At 36.9% G+C, this 22905-nt stretch overlaps 1 protein-coding gene and 1 long non-coding RNA gene across 7 annotated transcripts in view; one reads left to right on the forward strand and one right to left on the reverse strand.

Annotated features, from left to right (window-relative positions):
- Positions 1–22905, forward strand: part of MDN1 (midasin AAA ATPase 1) — a 166527-nt gene that overhangs the window by 55926 nt on the left and 87696 nt on the right. For all 3 annotated transcript variants that reach the window (XM_072832058.1, XM_072832059.1, XM_072832060.1), the window contains exons 18-33: positions 791–935; positions 1844–1940; positions 3120–3233; positions 5494–5641; positions 5934–6044; positions 7768–7919; positions 8516–8694; positions 9717–9925; positions 10107–10253; positions 11025–11166; positions 12783–12917; positions 12999–13137; positions 13950–14088; positions 14397–14527; positions 16503–16647; positions 18862–18991. In XM_072832058.1, the coding sequence (XP_072688159.1) occupies positions 791–935; positions 1844–1940; positions 3120–3233; positions 5494–5641; positions 5934–6044; positions 7768–7919; positions 8516–8694; positions 9717–9925; positions 10107–10253; positions 11025–11166; positions 12783–12917; positions 12999–13137; positions 13950–14088; positions 14397–14527; positions 16503–16647; positions 18862–18991 (2263 nt within the window). The remainder of the gene's footprint in view (positions 1–790; positions 936–1843; positions 1941–3119; positions 3234–5493; positions 5642–5933; positions 6045–7767; positions 7920–8515; positions 8695–9716; positions 9926–10106; positions 10254–11024; positions 11167–12782; positions 12918–12998; positions 13138–13949; positions 14089–14396; positions 14528–16502; positions 16648–18861; positions 18992–22905) is intronic.
- Positions 1–22905, reverse strand: part of LOC140636647 (uncharacterized) — a 68434-nt gene that overhangs the window by 40876 nt on the left and 4653 nt on the right. For all 4 annotated transcript variants that reach the window (XR_012033874.1, XR_012033873.1, XR_012033871.1 and 1 more), the window contains exon 2: positions 20352–20731. This is a non-coding gene — a long non-coding RNA (uncharacterized lncRNA). The remainder of the gene's footprint in view (positions 1–20351; positions 20732–22905) is intronic.

Below are 22905 nucleotides of genomic sequence, written 5' to 3' on the forward strand. Positions count from 1 at the left end.
ACAAAAGTTAAAGCCATTTAATAATAAAACAGTTTCTGGTGTTGTATCAATAGTGGATTTTAAGATTTGTATTTCAGTTCTCTTGGAAACAGAACTTGAAGAGATAAACCAATGAAGAAGAGGAAAGATTTCTTTTGATATTCTTTAGCAAATGTATAAGGCTATGTATTACAACCACTGCACTCTTTTGACTTAGTCATTCGTCTCATCTTTGCATACTCATCAACTGATCCTACATTTATTTTTAGTGGTTTTAATAACCATTTGGATACTTCTAAACATCTAAACACATTATAGATTATTAGTTACCTGACTATCCATCTACTGAGATAATTTAGTTTGTTGCGTGTCTCTGTTAGGTTCAAACATACTCCCTTGACCCTTCTGGACATTTAAAAATGGTAACTCGGGATCACTGGGTGGCGCAGCGGTTTGGCGCCTGCCTTTGGCCCAGGGCGCGATCCTGGAGACCTGGGATCGAATCCCACGTCGGGCTCCCGGGGCATGGAGCCTGCTTTTCCCTCTGCCTGTGTCTCTGCCTCTCTCTCTCTCTCTCCTCTGTGTGTGTGTGTGTGTGTGTGACTATCATAAATAAACAAAAAAATAAAAATAAAAATAAAAATGGTAACTTGACCTTAGCTCTTGAAATCACCTGGCAGCCATTCGGCATTTAGGGTGAAAGTTCATTAAGTACAAGAGGTTTGCCCTTGTTTCTAACCCTGCTTACATAACTGCTCTTGGTGAGAGTATCTTTTTTGCAGTGGATTTTTAACACTTTATCTTCTTTTAGGGTACACTAGCTCAAGCCGTAAAGAAAGGAGAGTGGATCTTGTTGGATGAGATTAATCTGGCTGCTCCAGAAACATTAGAATGTCTCAGTGGTTTACTTGAAGGTTCTTCTGGCTCCCTAGTGTTGCTGGATCGAGGAGACACAGGTAGTACTTGATCTCATTGAGGTTTGACTTGATGCCAGGTCTTTGACCTCTTTAGAGTAAGATTCTTTTGGTTAGGTGGATTACATAGGTCTCCCAGTGTTCATTCCATAGTACTAATTTTCTGCCAAGTTAGGAGGCATGGGGAATGCAAAGAATAAGAATTTAAAAATTTTTTAAAAATTATTTGTTCATGGGGATCCCTGGGTGGCTCAGAGGTTTGGTGCCTGCCTTTGGCCCAGGATACGATTCTGGAGTCTGGGGATCGAGTCCCACGTCGGGCTCCCGGCATGGAGCCTGCTTCTCCCTCCTCCTGTGTCTCTGCCTCTCTCTCTCTCTCCCTTTCTCTCTCTCTCCCTCTCTATCTATCATGAATAAATAAATAAATAAATCTTTAAAAAAATTATTTATTCATGAGAGAAAAAGAGAGGTAGAGGCATAGGGAAAGGCAGAGGCAGGCTACTCACAGAACAGGGAGCCCGATGTGGGACTTGATTCCAGGACCCTGGGATTATGACCCAAGCCAAAAGGAGACACTTAACCAACTGAGCCACCCAGGTGCCCAAGAATAAGAATTTGTTACTTGGTAGTATATACTGAATTGTATATATTTGAATAGGTGATATACATATAGGTGAATAGGTGATAAAACATAAGTGGTAATGAACAACCATACCTTAAAAGATGGTGGAAGGGGAGCATAAGATTAAGTTGTTACATATGTCTGGAAATTGGTTTCAGTGGGATTTCAGAAAAAGGAAGGATGGTTTGCACAGCCAGCACCATTCTTGCTAAGTCTGAGGCAGGGCTTCCTGGCCTGAGGTTCTGTGAACTTAGATAGTCTTCCCCGGGGCACCCGTGGCTGATCACTTGATGTTACCAGTTGAGAACTTATGGTTTTCTCTTACCAGAACCCCTGGTTCGTCATCCTGACTTCCGTTTATTTGCTTGTATGAACCCAGCAACAGACGTGGGCAAAAGAAATCTCCCACCAGGAATAAGAAACAGGTGAGGGGACATGGCCTGGTTCCTGGGGATTTTTAAAAAAATTCTCTTTATTGGTTGATAATAATAACATAACCAGTCCTCATAATGGTGCTTGAAATTTCTTGATCTCTGCTAAGAGGAATTCTTCTTTGTCATATTCTTCTACTTTCTTTAGGTGATAGGAATATGGAGGACCCCAGAACACTGGAGAATTTTTTCAGTTGGGTTGTTTGTATGACACGTAATGGCTCATGGATATCGTTGAAAATAAAATTTTTTCTTCATTCAATTAACCTTATAGCTATTAGGAAAACCTTTACATACTGATAAAACAGTATAATATATAACAGTATAAGTACATTTTAGGAACTGAATGAATCCTCTTGGATGAGGCCAGTGATTTGTAAAAGGCCTTTTAAGTTTCAGTGTTCAGTAAACACTGACTGACACTAACATGGTACTTAGTTGTTTGGTATTTTATGTATATAGCATTTGGAAAAAGTTAAATGATCTTATTTTTGTTGGTGACCTTTTGTTGAATTTTGAGTATTAAAATAGTGTTAAAATTTTATTAGATTCCTCTCATTATAAGAGTAATAAAACCTTCTTAGGAAAATTTTATAAACTATAAACATTATATCTTCCTTTGCTCCAGTGACTTTATTTTTGAATGTGTGGGTGCTTTTTGTTGTTGCTGCTGGATGTATTTTTTATTACATGTAGCTATAACACCTCTGAAAATAAGGGATAAATGTCTTATTTTTTATAATTATTTCTTACAAAGAGTATTGCGTAGAAATAATAAATTTTTGGTAACAATTACGTTATCTTATTTCACTATGGTCAGTTTATAGCTAGATGAAAGACTTTCATATTTTATACCATAAGCAATTAAAATGAGTTTACATAACTTTGTGTTTTGTATTTTTTTTTTTTTAAGATTTTATTTATTTATTTGAGAGAGAACAAACTGTGGGAAGGAGTAGCAAAGGGAGAGGGAAAAACAAAAAAACAGGCTTCCCAGTGAGCAAGGAGCCCCCCAAGGGGCTTGACCTGGGATCATGACCAGAGCCAAAGGCAGATGCTGGCTTACTGACTGAGCCACCCAGCCACCCTTTGTGTTTTGTATTTTTTAATTGTCAGAATAGTTGTATTAACTTCCTAAAAAGTGGTTATTATGTAATAATAATTGTTTTATAGGTTCACAGAACTTTATGTAGAAGAATTGGAAAGTAAAGAAGATTTACAAATTCTTATTGTGGATTATCTGAAAGGACTGAGTGTAAATAAGACCACAGTGCAAGGAATCATCAGGTAGGTTCCCTGTGTGCCTCATCCGCAAATACTATTTATTTTATTTTATGTTTGTTTGTTTGTTTGTTTATTTATTTAATGCTTCTTATTAGAGAAGGATTATCATTAAGGTTTCTATTTTAAAGTTGGAACTTTAAGAATTCCCATGGATCTTCCTAATGAAGCCACATCGAAAGCTTAGTAATTACCACTTAACGAGAATATGTAAACAATTAGACAGTGTTCTTCTAATTAGTTTTTTTTTTTTAATTTATTTATTTATGATAGTCACAGAGAGAGAGAGAGAAAGAGGCAGATCACAGGCAGAGGGAGAAGCAGGCTCCATGCACCGGGAGCCCGATGTGGGATTCGATCCCAGGTCTCCAGGATCGCGCCCTGGGCCAAAGGCAGGCGCCAAACCACTGTGCCACCCAGGGATCCCTCCTAATTAGTTTTGTATTCATAGCTAGGAGTTTGCATCTCTGGAAGGTGTAAAAGGCTTGCTTGTATTTTGATCTGTCTTGATGAAATCTTATTTTTGCAGGTTGCATGCTAGTTATGTGGGATGCAGGGAGAAAAAGGTTGATACAATGAATGATTCAGATTTAAAATTAACTGAGGCATAGCGGAATAAAGTAAGGACTGGCCATGTGGCTTGGTGCTTTCTTGAGCCTTTTTTTTTCTGTTTCTGTTTTTGTTTTTGTTTTTATGCCATGTGGAAAGGGTACAGTCTCTTATATTAGACAGCCTGAATCCTAGTACAGGCTCTGTCAAAAACGAATTCTATCATTCTGGGCACATTACTTAGTAATTTAAATTTTGTCTGTGTCATCTAGAAAGAACATTACATTATGTAAAGTTTTTGAAATAGGATCATATTAATGTTTTACTTTGCTTTTTGTGATTTGTTCCCTTTTTTTTTTGTACAAATAATTATTGAGTTGCCCAGGTACTAGAGATATAGCTATAAATATCTGAATATTTAATATTAATAATAGCTATATCTGAATCCTGATTCTCCTTATTTTAGGTTATGGTAAGTGAAGAAAAATAACACATAAAGTAAAATGGGGATTAGAAAATACAGGCTTGGGGCCCTATTTTAAATAGGATAGTTAAGAAGGCATTTGTGAAAATGCTTTGGAGTGGTTTACCAATACCACATTCTAAAATTGGAACACATTTTGTTAGCCAAGATTATTTGGACAAAAGTATAAATACGTGTGATTAAAATTCAAAAGCGAGATAAAACAGATTAGTAAAGCAGAGGCTCTTGTAAGATGCTGAAAGTATAAGTAGTAAGTGTTCCATTTGTAATAACCCACTTCTGGAATGTAGATTCTTTCTATAAGAGAAAGAATATATAGCTAGATTGCAGAGATAAGCCAAATCTCATTTGGATTTCATCTGTGACATGCATTTGGTTACTCTTGATCTTGTATAGCTGATCATGAATTTCATGAAATTTTAAATTCCTCGCATTTCATGTTTTATTCTGAAACTCCTAACATCTTGTCATCTTTTAGACTTCTAAAGTGTGTGATAATGATAACAGTAACAGTCATATTTTCATGCTTTTTAACGTTTTGTCATTGTTGATTATGGCTGTACCTATGACCTTTCAATACACCGTGATTTTTCCTGTGTGCTTCTTCTCCATTACTATTATAGATTACATAGGCACTTTATTTCCCCATTGTATTAGAGTGTATTAGGAACACTGTGTTTGAACTCTGTATATTCTCTCTCTCTCTCTAAGGTTTATTTATGTGCTCGCTTCTGCAATACATATACTAAGATTTATTTATATTTAAAGAGAGAGTAAGGGGGGGGGAAGGGACAGGTCAAGCCCACTCCCCTGTGAGCACAGAGCCCAACATGGGGCTTGATCTCACAACCCTGTGATCATGACCTGAGCCGAAAGTAAGAGTCGAATGCTTAAATGGCTAATCTACCCAAGTGCCTCTGAACTCTGGATATTTTTACTAAGGACTTCTCCTGTCTTGCCATCCTTTTGTTAAGAACATCACCTCTCTCCTCTTTTTACCCAAAAGGAAATTGATAGATCCTTCTTTTGAAAAAGTCTTTGACTGTGTGAGAAATAGATTTAAAAGTGAATGTCTGAGAGGTTTTGATGAATGCTCTAGGAAACTGTATGTAAGCTTAACTATCTAATTCTATAAAAGTGGCTTTTGGGCCTTGTGTAGAAAATCAAAGTAACGGCAAAATGGTGAATGCTTATGAGTTAATAAAGTCATCTGAACTTTGTCCTTTTTTGTAGCTTGTACACAGCTCTCCGGAAAGACTCTGGGACAAAATTGGTGGATGGAACTGGCCATAGACCTCATTACAGCCTTCGGACCCTTTGCAGGGCTCTGCGATTTGCAGCTTCCAATCCGTGTGGCAACATCCAGCGCTCGCTCTATGAGGTCTTCCTAAAGTCTCTGCTTGGATGGGAGTTTGGTGGATGGGTTCATCATTGAAAGGGAGGGAGTGGTGATGCATATGCTGGGTCTGCCTGTGCATGTGTGTTCCATTTAGTCAGATCAGCCCAGAACATACCAGAGTGACCCTGTCCTTATTCTACTATAATATCACATTTAAAAGTTGTTCTGGGAACCAGCACCACCCAAGAGGTTGAATTTTTTTCTTGAAATAAGTTGGCCTGTAATTGCAGAAGGGTGTAATCAGTTTTATGCATATTTGTTTTTTTTTTTCTAGGGCTTTTGTTTGGGTTTCTTAACACAGCTTGACAGGGCATCACACCCAATAGTTCAGAAGCTCATTTGTCAACACATTGTCTCTGGCAATGTAAAAAGTCTGCTGAAGCAGGTATGTTGTTTGTTTTTTTTGACTTCTTTAACATAAATAAAAGGCTGAATTATCAAAATTTTGGTGTTCTGTTTTTTTAAACTTGTTTCTAATTATAAAAGTAATCAGTTTGTTCCAAAAAATTAAGTTGTGTCTTAGATGGTGAAAATTCCTAGTAATCCTTCTACTCTTTAGATTTAAACCATATACCTTTCCACCTAAATTATATTTGTATTTTTTTATATATATTTAAATTTTGACAGTGTATGTATAGATTTATCAAGGCAAATTCCTTCTTGTTTTTTATTTTAATTCCAGTATATTTAATATACAGTATTACATTAGTTTCAGGTATATAATATAGTGATTCAACAAATCTTTATGTATGTTACTCGTTGCTGAAGCTAAGTGTACTCTTAATTCCCTTCACTTGTTTCACCATCTCCCCCTTCTTCCCTCCCCTCCCCTTGGGTAAACCATCAATTTGTTCTCTCTTGTTAAGAGTCTTTTTTTTGGGTTGTCTTTTTTGTTTGTTTGTTTCTTAGATTGTACCTATATGTGAAATCATATGGTATTTGTCTTTTCCTGACTTCACTCAGTAAGGGCAAATTCTAATGTATGTATCTAATATAAATGACTTAAAAGGAATCATCGCATAATACTGTTCTGTGGCTTCCTTTCTTAGCCTAACCATATCCTGGATATATTTTTGTGTCTGTACCACAGATCACTATGACATGGTTTCTAATGGTTGCATAGTAATTTGTTGCTTACACCATAGTTTGTGTACACATTTCCCATCTGATTGATAGTTGGACTTTTTTTTTTTTTTTTTTCTTATTAAACACAGCAACCATTTCAGTTTGAGGAGGAGATTCTAGAATAACATGGGAGTGAAAGATGCTGAGAAAGTAGTTTATCAACTAACTGGCTTGTTTTTATGTTGATTCCTTGCTCTTAAGGAAGAAAGAACCTTATTAGGGACTTAGGATTACTTTGGATTCAGTATTTTTTCCTTTCTAAAATTTATACAAGTAACACATGAATATGTACTTTTGGTAAACCATAAAAACATTGAAAAAAAAAGTTAAGCTTCCTTTGATTATTATTCTAATACCACTCACTGTCCTTATCTTTTTTTTTTTATGTGTTCCTCATGGTTACCCCTGATGGAGGCCTAAGGATCCTTTTTTTCCCCCACTGCTTCTGAGTTCAGTTGAGGAGCTCTTAAAGAAGTGCCTGGAATGGTAGTAGCTTCAAATTAGGGAACTAAATGTTTTAGAAGAGCATTTTTTCATAGCTACAAATCTGACCACTTTTGACTATTTTTGATGTATGAAAATGACAGTTTTGTTATAAATCAGTGTAATAATGCAAAAGCCCATTCCCTCAGTTCAGAACTGGTCTTGTTTTTAGGAATTTAGTTCATTTGAAGTACATGTTTTTGACAAATATTTCATCAGACTGAGAGTGAAAATTTTGGTAGGTGAGAGAAAAGAACTGAATCAGAAACTATCCAATTCAAGTTCTTTCCTCACTACAACTCACCTGGATTTAAAAACCAATACATGTCATCATTTTGTTCTCATTCCTCAAAGTACTTTTCATATTTCACCCATGGCTTTTAATGTTGAAAGCATCCAGAACAGGGCAGCATTCTTGGTGACAGTGGTTTTTCCTACCTTACGCCCCTCTCTGAAAGAATAGGACTGTGGGTTATTTCTCTAACTTCTGTGACTTTCAGCCTATTCCAGAACCAAAAGGAGGACGACTTATCCAGGTTGAAGGATATTGGATTTCAGTGGGAGACAAGGAGCCTACAATAGATGAGACCTACATTCTTACATCTTCTGTTAAGCTGAACCTGAGAGACATTGTCCGAGTGGTTTCTGCGGGGTGTGTGGACCTTTTCTCTTGCTGCTCTGAAGTTTTACCAGCATAGGCATTGATGACATTCTAGTCTTACTTCCTTAATTTTCTTTTATTTTTATTATTTTTTTTTTTTACTTTTTTTTTTTTACTTCCTTAATTTTCGAAGTTCTTTATTGTTGTTTATTGGCTAAGTGAGTAATTCCTTCTAAAATCAGTATTGTCACTTTTCTCCTGGCACAAAGCATTGTTTCTAATAATTGCACCTTTTGGTCGAAGCAATACAGATGCAGATTATTTTGGCCATCATTATGCTTATTTTCCAGTATTTTGCTGATGACTACTTATCATCCATTATTTAAATGAATAACAGCTAGTCCCATTCACCATTTCTCACAAGTACTATAAGCAAGGTTGAGATTGCTTTCCTCAGTATTTTCCGAGGAACCCTTTTTACATAGAAACTTCTTAGGGCTTAAGAAACATTCCATTAGTGGCATATAGGTATATGAAAATGTTTTTTTATGGTGATAAATTCCTTTTTAATACTACTTGAATTAATTCTGGTTTTTGTCTTTTTTTTCCCCCCCCCTTAAATTGCTTTATTGGCTGGTCTTTTAAAGAACCTATCCAGTGTTGATTCAGGGAGAGACGTCAGTTGGTAAAACAAGCCTTATCCGGTGGCTGGCTGCAGCTACTGGTAACCACTGTGTGCGTATTAACAATCATGAACACACGGATATTCAGGAGTACATTGGTTGTTATACGTCTGACTCTTCAGGGAAGCTTGTGTTTAAAGAAGGTAGGGCTGTTATTTCATTCCATGGGTATAGGCATTCATTCTTTTAAGCACATTTCCCCATGTAAATTTCATCCCTTCCAGTTGAGGCACATGGACCTTTGCCATAAGAGCTGGTTTTTCTCTCTCTCTGATCTCCCTGGTTAAGGGAAGATGGTTATGGATCCAGCTTCCTTTGGGCCCCACTCATCTTGTCAGCTGTATAGGGGACTAGCACCAAGTTCTGTAGGGTGCAATTGAACTGCAACTTAATCTCCTAGAGACTCAGAAGAATGAGATGAGCTTTGAACAGACGGAAGCTTAGAATAGAAATGAGAATGTGGTGATTTATTTATTTAAATATTTTATTTATTTATTTATTTGACACAGAGAAAGCATTAGCAGGGGAGGGACAGAGGAAGAGGGAGAAGCAGGCTCCCCACTGAAAGGGAGCCCAACATGGGGCTCAATCTCAGGACCCCCAGATCATGACCTGAGCTGAAGGCAGATGCTTAATGACTGAGCCAGGTGCCCCAAGAATGTGGTGATTGATTGATTGATTATTTTATGTTATTTAAAGATTTTATTTATTTATTCATGAGAAACACGGCGGGTAGGGGTGGCGGTGGGCAGAGACACAGGCAGAGAAAGAAGCAGGCTCCATGCAGGAAGCTGGATGTGGGACTCGATCCCCGGACTCCAGAATCATGCCTTGAGCCAAAGGTGGCGCTAAACTGCTGAGCCACCCAGGCTGCCCGAATGTGGTGATTTAAATGAAATTTGACTGCAGGGGGAAAAGTTGGAAATATATTTATCAGCCTTAGCTCCCCTTCTGTGTGACATAAAAGGATTACTTTAATTGAAAATTGTGCTTCCTTGATATTTGGCATCACAGATTATTTTTGGGCATGACTAGCTGCTGCAGGGAGTAATTTGTTTTGAAATGTAATGGTCTATGTATGGTTGATTTATATAGCATTTTTAAACATATTTTAAAACTTTGGACTAATTTATGCTCTAATCCTCAGTGTTTGTTTTTTCCTAAGGTGTTCTTATTGATGCTATGAGAAAGGGCTACTGGATTATTTTAGATGAATTAAATTTGGCTCCTACTGATGTGTTAGAAGCACTGAACAGATTGCTAGATGATAATCGTGAATTGCTCATCACAGAAACACAAGAAGTTGTTAAAGCTCACCCTCGGTTCATGCTTTTTGCTACCCAGAATCCCCCAGGACTTTATGGAGGCAGAAAGGTGTGTAGCATTTCATTTGTCCATTTGTTACCTGGTCAAGTAATAGATCTTTCTTGGGTTAGACTGAGATGTTTTTCTTTTGAAGGGTTTTTCTTTTTGTGGTGAAAAGGAGAGCCTCCGTTTTGGAAACTGGATAAGAAGGCTTTCTTCATCATGTTTTTTTTTCCTGTGTGTTTCCCAGGTGCTTTCTAGAGCCTTCAGGAATCGGTTTGTGGAATTGCATTTCGATGAATTGCCTAGTTCTGAGTTGGAAACAATCTTGCATAAGCGCTGTAGTTTGCCACCCTCCTATTGTAGCAAGTTGGTTAAAGTCATGCTGGACCTTCAGGTATTTCATCTTTCTCTCATTTAGTTTCAAATGGAATGTACTGATTAGATTTGGCGAGTAAATTTAAAATTTGATGGCTTTCTCCAGTAACCACAGCAGTCCATCCATTTTTTTTTCACAGAGTAAGGATACTATCTTTAAAATGCACTCCATGATACCCATTTTTTGGTTTTGTAAATCAACAATTTGATATGTTACAGTTTTTCTCATTATTATGGTAATATTTCCCTCCTTGTGGATAATGTTGGAACATTTTGTTTAGATTGGAATTTGGCATTGACAAGCTACAATTTTGTTTTCTAAATGAATTTAGTCCTTGAATGGACATAACTAAAGATTGGTCTCTCCCCTGTCAACTCTGCAAAGCTACAGTTTGTTTTTTGAATATCTCATTTTATGGTGTTAAAAGTGTTAGCAGAATTAATATACTTTTATTTTCTAGAGAGCTAATAATAATTGGCAATCTTACTATGTTCCCACATTATGGGATTAATGTTTCTGCATGTTTGCCATCATTTGTATTCATAGTTTTTTTTATATGGTATAGGAAAAGGAATTCCTTTTTTTCTTGGTATTATGATTTGAAATTTATATCCTCATACATGAATTTGAATATTTATCTTCAAAGGATTGCAGTCCATTTACTTTTTTCAAAAATTCATCTTAATGGGATGAATCATTTTTATAGAGCTTAAATTTGTTAAAAATTTTATATAGGTTGTAAACTGTGCTTACCATTGCCCTTTTTGATTTGTTTTGATATTTTAATAGTCCTATCGCAGAAGTTCTTCAGTGTTTGCTGGAAAACAGGGTTTCATCACCCTTCGTGATCTTTTTCGATGGGCTGAAAGGTACAGACTGGCTGAACAGACTGAGAAAGAGTATGACTGGCTACAGCATTTAGCCAATGATGGTATGCTTTTAATTGGATGCTCTCAAACTGTGGAGTTATGTCAGATATCAAACCTTCTTATTAACATAAATCTTTCCCAAATTGTGCTCAATATATACATATTAATAGGTGTTCCAGAAATAGTCATTCTCTCTCTAGTGCCAAGTGCTTTTGAAAATGGTTCTTTTCTGCAGGCCTTTGTGCTAGTTTGTTTGGGTTTCTCTCTGCTTTGGCTACATGTAAGAGTCAGATAGGAGCCCGGTGCCTGTGAGAGTTTCGGTAGGTGGTTGGTGGTGTCTTTGTAGACTATGTATCTGCAACCCACTCTTCCTAGAGAGTCATGCCTGTGCCTTTAACAGAAAACTGACAGGTTGGTCAGATAATATCAGAATTCTGAAGGAAGGCATTTATGTCATCCGAGACTCACGATTCCTCATTTTGGTTTAATCCATGGAAAGAATTTATATGTTTCTCTCTATGAAAGAAAGCATTTCAAAATCTTTGGGTTTGAAAAGTGCTAATGAGTCATTAATGGAGTGGTTAATAAGGAGAGTAAATTAAACCTATGAAAGTTGTATTTTTTCTTCTTTACTGGTAGATAGATGGAGGAACATGTTTTTTAAAAAAAAACTTCAAAGAAAACAGTTCTTAATCAAGGTATAACATATATAGTAAAGTGAATTTAGTGTTCATTTTTTCATGTTTTATTTATTTATTTGTTTGCTTATTTATTTATTTAACATAGGTATGTGCTCACATAAAACATCACCTAGGCCAAGGTTTAGAATATTTTGTAGTACCTCAAAAGATTCTATCATGACTTTTGCCAGTCTTAACCTCCCCTGGAGGTAACGTCTGCTCTGACCTCTGTCACCACTGATGTTTGTGTATGCTTGAGCTTCAGCTAGTATAATGCAGTATGTACTCCTTTGGTTTGACTTCTTTGGACCCATTCTTTTTTTTTTAAGATTTTATTTATTTATTCATAGAGACACAAAGAGGCAGATACCTAGGCAGAGAGAGAAGCATGCTCCCTGTCTAAAGCCTGATGTGGAACTTGATCCCAGGACCTTGGGATCACGACCTGGGCCCAAGGCAGATGCTCAACCACTGAGCCACCCAGGCGTCCCTCTTTTCACCCATTGTAATGTGAGGTTCAGCCATACTGTTATGTGTATTAGGAATTCGTTATTATTACTGTGTTATAACCTGTTGTATGGAGATACTATAATATGTTTATTCATTTTCTTATTGATAGACATTTGGGTTATTTCCACTTTTTAGCTATTATGAAAAGAACTGCTCTGAGCATTCCTATATAGGTCTTCTGGTGCACACATGTTCTTTGGGTTAATTCCACTTTTTAGCTATTATGAAAAGACCTGGTCTGAGCATTCCTCTATAGGTCTTCTGGTGCACACATGTTTACTTGAGTTTAGGTCTACCTGGAAGTCATGTTGCTAGGACATAGCCTGCATGTGGTTAGTTGCAGTAGGTTCTCCCAGTTTTCCAAGGTAGTTCTTTAGATATCCTGGCCAACAGCAGTAAATAAGAGTTGCTGTTGTTACATATTCTCAACATCCCTTGCTATTGTAACCTGACACTTGATGATTCTTTTTTTTTTTTTTTTTTTAAAGGTTTTATGCTTCTCTCAGGCCGGGTCAGGAAACAGGAAGAGATTGATGTGATTCAAGAAGTCCTTGAAAAACATTTCAAGAAAACATTGTGTCCTCAGTCCCTCTTCTCCAGGGAAAATGTCCTAAAATTACTGAGTGAGTAGGTCAGAATATCCGGAGGAAATGAATTGAACTGTACTCCTATTAGAAGCTAAACATTTATTCTACATTTTATAGGTAAATTGTCCACTCAGGTATCCACTTTGGAATCTACATTCAGACACATTGTGTGGACTGAAAGCATGCGGAGACTGGCGATGCTGGTGGGAAGGGCGCTGGAATTTGGTGAACCAGTGTTGCTGGTTGGAGACACTGGGTAAAGTTCTGTCCTTCTGTGATAGTAACTCATGATGGTTCAGTTCAGTTGCATAGGAGTACTTGAGTTATCTGTGAAGGATTATCAGGAATGCGATCTTTTTTTTTTCTTTTCCTTTTCTCCCTTTTTTTATTTTTGAAGAGGGCATGTAAGAGATACTGTTTATTTTCCTCTTCTTTCAGAAGAGGATAGAAAAGAATGATTTTGTACATTTTTATCAGTGCAGCTGTTTTTTCTTTGTAATTCTTTTATTTTATTTTATTTAAAAAATTTTTTTTTTAAATTTATTTATGATAGTCACACACAGAGAGAGAGAGAGAGGCAGAGACACAGGCAGAGGGAGAAGCAGGCTCCATGCACCGGGAGCCTGACGTGAGACTTGATCCCGGGTCTCCAGGATCGCGCCCTGGGCCAAAGGCAGGCGCCAAACCGCTGCCCCACCCAGGGATCCCTGTAATTCTTTTAAATAGTGACATTCATTTATATATCTATAGAGAACAGCAGATGAGCTACTCTCTCCTGAAAGTCTGTAAGGATTAGAGTTCTTTCTCATCCTTTGGGGGTTTTGGTAGAAGTAGGAAAGGATAGAATTCAGGCAGTGTGTGCTTTTTTGGATAAGAAACACTATAGGGTGCTGATGTTTGGGGGAAGGATGTCCTAAGCCCAGGGTGCAGAGGTTCTATGTTGGCCAACATCATCTGCTGCCGCCATGAGGCCCTCACCAGAGCTCCCCTCTTGCTGACTAGTGTGTTTGTGGGTGTATATTTGGGAATTTTTGGTCCTTGTTAATCTGGTATGTATCTCTTTAACAGGTGTGGGAAAACTACTATCTGTCAGGTGTTTGCCAGCTTGTCAAATCAGAAACTATACTCTGTCAACTGCCACTTACACATGGAGACATCGGATTTCCTGGGGGGGCTACGGCCAGTGAGACAGATGTCAAAGGACAAGGTTTGTTCAATAGTGAATGATGATGTGTTCATTGATTTGAAGAATTACTCTTGGCTCTGTGCATGAGTCAGCTGTGGAATTTGTTCATGGTGAGGTTTTGATTCCAGGTTTGGTATATATCTTTAGGTTTTCATTTTTCTACAAAGGGCTTTCATAGCATCCTGTTGTGCAGGTTTTATTCCTTGTTCTTAGACCCTTACTTTCTGCAGAATGATTACTTAACTCCAGCAGATACCAGCTAGCTACATGTGTATTTTCTTGTGGAGCCAACTGCTCTTTAATTTCACACCTTCTTTTCCCAATTGTAGGAAGAAATTGATACATCAAGACTTTTTGAGTGGCATGATGGTCCTCTAGTTTTGGCCATGAAGGAAGATGGCTTTTTTCTCTTGGATGAGATCTCACTGGCTGATGACTCTGTCCTGGAAAGACTCAATAGGTATATGTATAAGAGGTTTGCCCTGTGTGTGATGTTTTCATTGGTCTGGTTATTTTTAAATTATTTAAGTAATGAAAAAATTTAAAGTTCCCATGTAGTTAACATAAAGCATATTAGTTTTAGATTACAGTATAGTGATTCAACAATTCTATACATTAAGCAGTGCTCATCATGATATGTCTACTCTTCATCCACTTCATCTGTTTTACTCATCCTCCTACCTACCTCTCCTCTGGTAACTATCAGTTTTTTCTTTATAGTTAAGAGTCTGTTCTTGATTTGTCTCCTTTTTTTTCTATGTTCATTTGTTTTGTTTCTTAAATTCCACGTATGACTGAAATCAAATGGTATTTGTCTTTCGTTGACTGACTTATTTCACTTAGCATTGTACAGTCTAGCTCTATCCATATTGTTGCAAATGTCAAGATTTCATTCCTTTTTTTTATGGCTAAGTAATGTTCCACTGTGTGTGTGTGTGTGTGTGTGTGTGTGTGTGTGTGTGTTTGTGAGAGATTTTCTCTATCAATTCATCTATTGATAGATGTTTGGGCTGGTTCTATTATTTGACTATTGTAAATAATGCTGCAATAAACATAGGGTTGCATATATCCTTTTGAATCGGTGTTTTCATATTTTTTGGATAAATACCCAGTAGTGGAATTACTGGATCATATGGTACTTCTGTTTTTAATTTTTTGAGACTTGTCTATACTGTTTACTGGTCTTGTTTTATAGTAAAGTTCTTCATAGATGCATAGTAAATGTTTGAAAATGATGATGAGTTACTGTTTTTTGTTTTGTTTTGTTTTTTGGCTTTAGCATGCAGGGTCTTTTAAGAGGCTTAGGTTTTCTGTTTTGCTGTCAATAATCAAAAAGATGGGACTGTGGAATGGCAGGGCTAAAACAAATGAGCCGAAGTTAAAACTCTTTATTAAGGCAAATAATGTGACTTTGTCTAAATTCTTCAAAGAATTAGAATCAGAATTATAGATTATATATGGCTGTACGACCTCAAAATCTCAGACCAATATGAATTTTTTTGATATATACCTATTTTTCTTCTTTGAAGTTTAATTTACTTTTTTTTTTAAAGATTTTATTTACTTATTCATGAGACACACACACACACATACACACACACACACACACCACACAGAGAGGCAGAGACGCAGGCAGAGGGAGAAGCAGGCTTCATGCAGGGAGCATGATGTGGGACTTGATCTGGGGTCTCCAGGATCACGCCCTGGGCTAGAGGCAGATGCGCAACCACTGAGCCACCTGGGCGTCCCTGAAGTTTAATTTACATACCATAAAATGTATCCATTTCAAATGTATAATTATATATGTTTTGGTAAATTTACTGACTTTTGCACCACAATCCAGTTTTACATTTTCACCATATCAGTAGTATCCCTTCTGCCTTTTCATAGTATATTTCTGATGCCACCGACTGCACCAGGCAATTACTAATTTACTTTCTGTAAAAAAAGAAACATTTGTCTTTTCAGCACTTTATGTATAAATGGCCTCTTCTCTCACTTTGCATTGTTTTGATGTTCATCCATGTTAATAGCCTATGTTAATAGTTCTTTTTTATTCCTGAGAGTATTCCATTGTATAGATATACCATATTTTTTTTTATTCATTCACTTGACAGTATTTGGGTTATTTCTACTCATGAATAATGCTGCCATGGATATTTGCATACAAGACACTCATTTTTAAACCAGATGTCTTAATGGGGCATAAGTGGGTAACGGGATTTTTTTTTTTCTTTTTGATCAGAAATACTGTTCCATTACACAGGAATTGGGATAATGAGTCATTTTAAAATTTGTGCTAGGAAAGTGTTAACTAAAATAGCTCAGTAGAGGAGATAACTTCTTTCCTTTTTAAAAGAATTTGAAGGCCACAAAAAAGGAAGGTTATATAAGCCTTTTCTAATCTTATATTCTTCAATTTTTCTGTCTTTTAGTGTCCTTGAAGTGGAAAAGTCCCTGGTATTAGCTGAAAAGGGCAGTGTAGAGGACAAGGATAATGAGGTAGAGCTCTTGACTGCTGGGAAAAAATTCCGTATCTTAGCAACCATGAACCCTGGGGGCGACTTTGGAAAAAAAGAGGTAAAATTGTGTTCCTGAAGCATAATTTTTTTTCTAGTTTTTGACCTCAGCTCATTGGCAGCTGTAAATATAGTATGAAAAATGCATTTGGAATTTTATATTGGGAAAAAATTAAAAACCTAGAAAGATATTTTAGAATTATTACAAGTTTCAGAAGTTCTGACATAATCGTTTCCTTATTATCTCTGTGTGCGTGCCTGAAATTTCATTGTTTCAGTCATTTTCCCCAGCTTTTTACATATGTTACTATAACAAATCCTCACAATAACTCTGAGTTACTTTCTTACTTTCATGGATGAGAAAAGTTGAAACTAAAATTTAATGTTAAATTGATTTTAGTTAAACACTAAACACAAGTGTGGCTTTGAGTGTTTTAAAGTGACAAAAATGTTGCAGCCTGGAATCTCTTCTGGTTTTGCAGGTGGTGCATATCTCTTCTCTCCAGACATTATGTGGGCTACTCTCATATTATTTGTAAAGGAAAGGGTGGAGAGCAGCATTCTGTACAGAGGGTGTTAGGATTCAGCCCAGATCCAATACGCTAAACACCGTGTTGAAGCCTCTCACTGGAGAAGTTTGCATTGTGTGTGGGATCCTGGTTTGTTAGGAAAATGTTGATGTGGTGACAGGCCAGGGATGATGAGAATAAACAGGGTTTGAGGGATCCCTGGGTGGCGCAGCGGTTTGGCGCCTGCCTTTGGCCCAGGGCGTGATCCTGGAGACCCAGGATCGAATCCCACGTCAGGCTCCCTGCATGGAGCCTGCTTCTCCCTCTGCCTGTGTCTCTGCCTCTCTCTCTCTTTGTGTGACTATCATGAATAAATAAAATCAAAAGAGTTTTGACCAAAAAAAAAAAAAAAAAAAAAAACAGGGTTTGATTGTGAATGAAAGTGATTAAAATTCTTGGCAACTTGATAGGTGCCCCTGAAATGTGAATATGATATTTGGGGCTTGATTTTCCCGTAGTATAATATGAAAGATTATCAGTATGCTTCTTGAAATGTTCTGAAGAGAAGAAATAATAGGAAGAAATACAGCATAGCCTCAAACCTTACTTGGAAACTGGTTCTTTGGCAAAGGGAAATAGCATAGAAAGATCTGATTTCAAGTTTGTGTGTGTTAAGATTAGCTTAAATTAGGATAGTTTGTTTTTTTTTAGGTGAAAGTAGGCAATCTTTTTCTAAGGGAAAGTTCTTTTTTGTTTCTGTATGCCTAGCAGGCAGAGTGAGTTAGGATGCTGAAGACCAATGGCACTGTTTATATAGGATGGCAACAAGGAACACTCCCACATTCACTGGGTCTTCACTGAGCTGCACCTGAGTATAGGCATTGCTCCTAGTCCTGCTGCAGTAAGCCAGGTAGAATGATGGAGTTTATCAAGTCAAAGGAAAGCAATGATAAGCTAATAGTTATATGGATATGTGGCATTGTAAACTCTTGTTTATAGGAGTTAATTGATGTAGGGAAAGGGAAAGAAGGATAAGAGGAATCCATTTTGAGGGCAAAGGCCATAAAACTGGAAGGACTAACAATTCTTTGTTATACAAGACATAAAATATGTACTTCCTTAATAATTTCACTGTCCCCCTTTGAGCCACATAAAAGAAGATTTCTCTTTCTACTTCAGACAGCTCTCCTCTGTGGGATAATAGCTTTTATTTTCTTTAAAGCATTAATTATATAACTGAAGGTAAAGGAAGAGCCTTTGTTTAGGGGAAAGTGTTCAGGTTTGGGGGTTACCCACTTGGGGCTGGAATTCAACTTGCAGCACTTATTCTATATGACCTTGAAGTTCTGTACTATGCATATAAACAAAGTGATGGGGGGCACCTGGGTGGCTAGGTGGTTGAGTATCTGCCTCTGGCTCAGGTGTGATCCCAGGACCCTGGGATCGAGTCCTGCATCAGGCTCCTCACAGGGAATCTGTTTCTTCCTTTGTCTATGTCTCTTCCTCTCTGTGTCTCTCATGAATAAATAAATAAAATCTTAAAAAAGAAAGTGATGGGAATATTGTCTTGGAGGGTGTGGTGGAGATGGCCTGTGGAAGGAGCCAGGATAAAAGGTCTTTAATAAATTGTACCTAGTAGTAGAGGTAATAAAAGAAGTATCTGGTATTTGTTTGTTAGACTCATCAGCTAATACTCCCTCAAAGGATTTGTTTTCTAGTTTTCCTCATAGGTATTACATTCACATTGAAATTTTTGTTTCTTGTAGCTGTCTCCTGCCTTAAGAAACCGGTTTACAGAAATATGGTGCCCACAAAGCACAAATCGTGAAGATTTAATTCAGATTATCAGACATAATCTTCGTCCAGGATTGTCTCTGGGCAGAATAGATCATAAAGGTGAGATTTTTCAGGTAGCAAATGTAATTCGCAAACTTCTGAAGCTAATAGAAATTAGAAATCATGCTTTAGAAAATAGGACTAGGTCTAAGATTTCATTTAATTAAAATCAGAAATAATACCAAAATACTTTAAAAAATCTACGTTAAAGCTTTATTTATTTTTAAAGATTTATGTTTAAGAGAAAGAGCAAGTGTGGTGGGGCTGGAGGTAGAGGGAGAGGGAGAGAGAAAATCCTAAGCAGACTCCCTGCTCAGTGCAGAGCCCAATGCAGGGCTTAGTCCCATGACCCGAAAATCATGACCCGAGCAGAAATCAGGAGTCTGATGCTCAGTCGACTGAACCACCCAGGCATTCCTGTCATCAACTAATTTATTATAAACTTTATTTAAAATTTCCTGGGTGGCTTGCTCTCTCTACCCCCCTCCCCCACTGCTCTCTTCAAGAAAAAAAATAAATTTTCTTTTCATTATAAAAATTTTCAAACATAAGGGAAATAGAAAATTAGTATTAAAAATGAAACTTCTGTATACCTAAAATCTAAATTTAGCAATTTTTAAGATGGGATGAGCACTGGGTATTATATGTTGGCAAATTGAATTTAAATAATAAAAAAAGATCCCTAGTAAGGATCAAAACATTTTTTATATGGTTCTTTTATAGAGCCTAGATTACTTTGATGTATTATTACATGCGTGTTTTTTTTTATTGAGGTATAATCAATATGCAATATCCTGAGTTTCCAGGTGTACATGATTCATTATTTGTATCTATTGAGAAATGATCACAATAAATCTAACATTCATTATGATGTATATATATTTATCTTAACATATTGAAGAACTAAATTTAGAATCCAGTTCTGGTTTCAAACCTTAATAGTTTTTTGGATCATTTTCTCTCTTTCTCTCTCTCTCTCTCTCTCTCTCTCTTTAAATCTCTCATTCTTAAAGAAGATAAAAGGATATTTACTTCTTTGAGTTCTAAATTCACCTGGACTTGTAGAAATAAAGCTTCCTGGGCCTTGTACCTACAGTTTCTGATTCAGTCAGTCTGGACTGGGGCTGGAGAATTTGCCTTTCTTTAAATCTGTTTTTTTAAATTTTTTTAAAAATTTATTTATGATAGTCATACAGAGAGAGAGAGAGAGGCAGAGACACAGGCAGAGGGAGAAGCAGGCTCCATGCCCCGGGAACCCGACGTGGGATTCGATCCCCGGTCTCCAGGATCTCGCCCTGGGCCAAAGGCAGGCGCCAAACCGCTGCACCACCCAGGGATCCCAGAATTTGCCTTTCTAATAATTTTTTAGGTGATACCAATAATGTTGGTCCAAGGCCCATACTCAGAAATTCTGACTTACCTTGGTTGTGTGCTGTTTGTAGTCCTGCTCTTATTGTGAGAATTCTGGTAAAATGGTTTACCTTTTGGCTCTGTATTGGGGCCAGATCCCCCTAGGACATAGTAGCCTCTGTATGTTTTATTGGGCTGTGTACTCTTCTTATAAGTTATTTGGATTGTGATAAGAATGGCAGAGAATGTAGCTGCCATTACACTGCCACATTTGCTCCATCACCAGTGGCCTTCATGCTTAACAGAGTGAACATTTCCTCTATAGGGCAGTTGCCATTGCAGCTCCTAGGACTTGACTCTGAGCCTCACTGCTTTTCCTTAGAGAGCCTGTTTACTCTAAGCTTTGTAGGCTATATGGCAGCGACTTCTTTGAGGGAACCATTAGAGATCCTGAAGGAGCAAGGAGAATAAGGGAGAAGTGGCTTAATTTTTATCATCTGGAAATCGATCAGATTGGCATAGTATAAAAATACTTTTAAAAACAGGAAACTAAAGCTTTTATTTCCAGATTTTCTTTTAAAGATTGTAAGATTTAATGAATCTAATATATCAGCTAATTATGAATTCTAAATTCTGATCCTATTCAGAATACTTAAGATATATTTAGTGCATTGTCTTAATCAAAATATAAATACTACTGAGTTCTAACTTTCTCTAGGAATTTTTTTTGTTCTTGAATCTCTATAGTAATTTTATCTCTACATCTACAATATGAACAAAACAGAAAAGATTCTATGAAATTGATGTTTTTTTTTTTATAATAATAACCTCTGAAGGGCATGTGGGCTTTTTTAAATCTCCTACTCTTATGACCAGTACTTCTGAAGACATTATATTTTTGTTAAAATGACGTATTGTTTAGAATTATTTCTTTGAGCAGTATTTCTAAAAGTGGAAATAAATTCATGGCCGTCATTGGTTATGGCCAAATTACTTTCCAGAATGATGGTCCCATTCATAGTGCTACCAGCAACTTAGTAAATGTGCCTTCTTGGCATAGTCCTTCCAACATGGAGTTTTCTTTGTTTGTAATATTATGAAATCCATTGTTTTATTCTTGTTACTTTAATGGATAGTCTAAAATTTCATTTTCTTTAATTATTAGTGATGAGCATTCTGCATGATTTACTTTTTAATAAATACCAATCATTTTATTTTTAAGTAATCTCTACATCCTATATTGGAGCTCAAATCCAAGACCCTGAGATCAAGAGTCACATATTTTGCAGACTGAGCCAGCCATGCACCCCAATCATTTTACATACTAGTATTATTTATTACGTTTAACACATAGATTCCTTTTTTGTTACCTTTTAATATTTGTTATAAAAAATACATGTATAAACCCAACCACCTTGCCTGATGGTTTTCTAACAGTCAAGGTCTAATTATCCTCTAACAATGGCTAAAGTTGTCCATTAAGTCCTTGATTTACTTCAAATTTATTCCACTCTGAAATGTAGATCCAAGTACTCATGTTTGTTTGTTTGTTTTTCAAGTACTCATGTTTAATACCTAGTTGCTAAAACAGCATTTAGTTTCTTTCCTCATTGTGACTGGATTTTTTCCCCTTGAGTTGTCATTTTAAGTTCTTTTTAAAGATTAATGGATTTTTTTTGGTAATATTTTTCTTCTAAAGAAACTTAGATAGTTTTCTTCTAAGCGATTCACAGTGTAGCCTTAAAGCCTTTTGCTAAATGGTCCAATTTTATTAACAGCAGTGCTGATTATTCCTTATTGTATTTTCTTTTTTTAAAAAACATTCTTTGGAAAATAAAAATAAAAAACATTCTTTGGTATCCTGCTTTTTAGATAAACGTTTAGTATTAACTTCAGGAGTTACATAAAGTGCTTTATTAAACTTAATTACTTCTAATCCATATTACTTTTTTTTTTTTTTTTATTGATAAGCAACACAGAGAGGCAGAGACACAGGCAGAGGAGAAGCAGGCCCCATGCAGGGAGCCTGATGTGGGACTCGATCTCGAGACTCCAGGATCATGCCCTGGGCTGAAGGCAGGCGCTCAACTGCTGAGCTACCCAGGCGTCCCCTAATCTGTATTACTTAAGAAGTATTTTTTTTTTAAAGATTTATTTATTCATTCAGAGAGAGAGAGATAGGCAGAGACACAGGCAGAGGGAGAAGCAGGCTCCACACAGGGATCCCGATGTGGGACTCGATCCTGGGTCTCCAGGATCACACCCTGGGCTGCAGGCGGCGCTAAACCGCTGCGCCACTGGGGCTGACCTTAAGAAGTATTTTGTTACCAAATATTTTACAATATGAAATTGTGATAATTAGAATAAATCATGAAACAAAATTTAGGAAACAAAATTTATGAATTCTCTAATTTGCTGAATTCTGATGGATGTATTAATTTAGTAAAACAAAGCTGAACTAAATGCCACTGAAGGGATGCCTGAATGGCTCAGTCGTTTAAGCATCTGCATTCAGCTCATGATCCCAGGGTCCTGGGATCAAATTCCACATGGGGCTCCCTGCTCAATGGGGAGTCTGCTTCTCCCTCTGCCCCTCCCCCTGATCTTCCTCTTTCTCTCTCTCT

This window comes from Canis lupus, chromosome 7 (assembly GCF_048164855.1).
Source record: "Canis lupus baileyi chromosome 7, mCanLup2.hap1, whole genome shotgun sequence".
In the NCBI taxonomy this organism is placed as follows: Eukaryota; Metazoa; Chordata; class Mammalia; order Carnivora; family Canidae; genus Canis; species Canis lupus.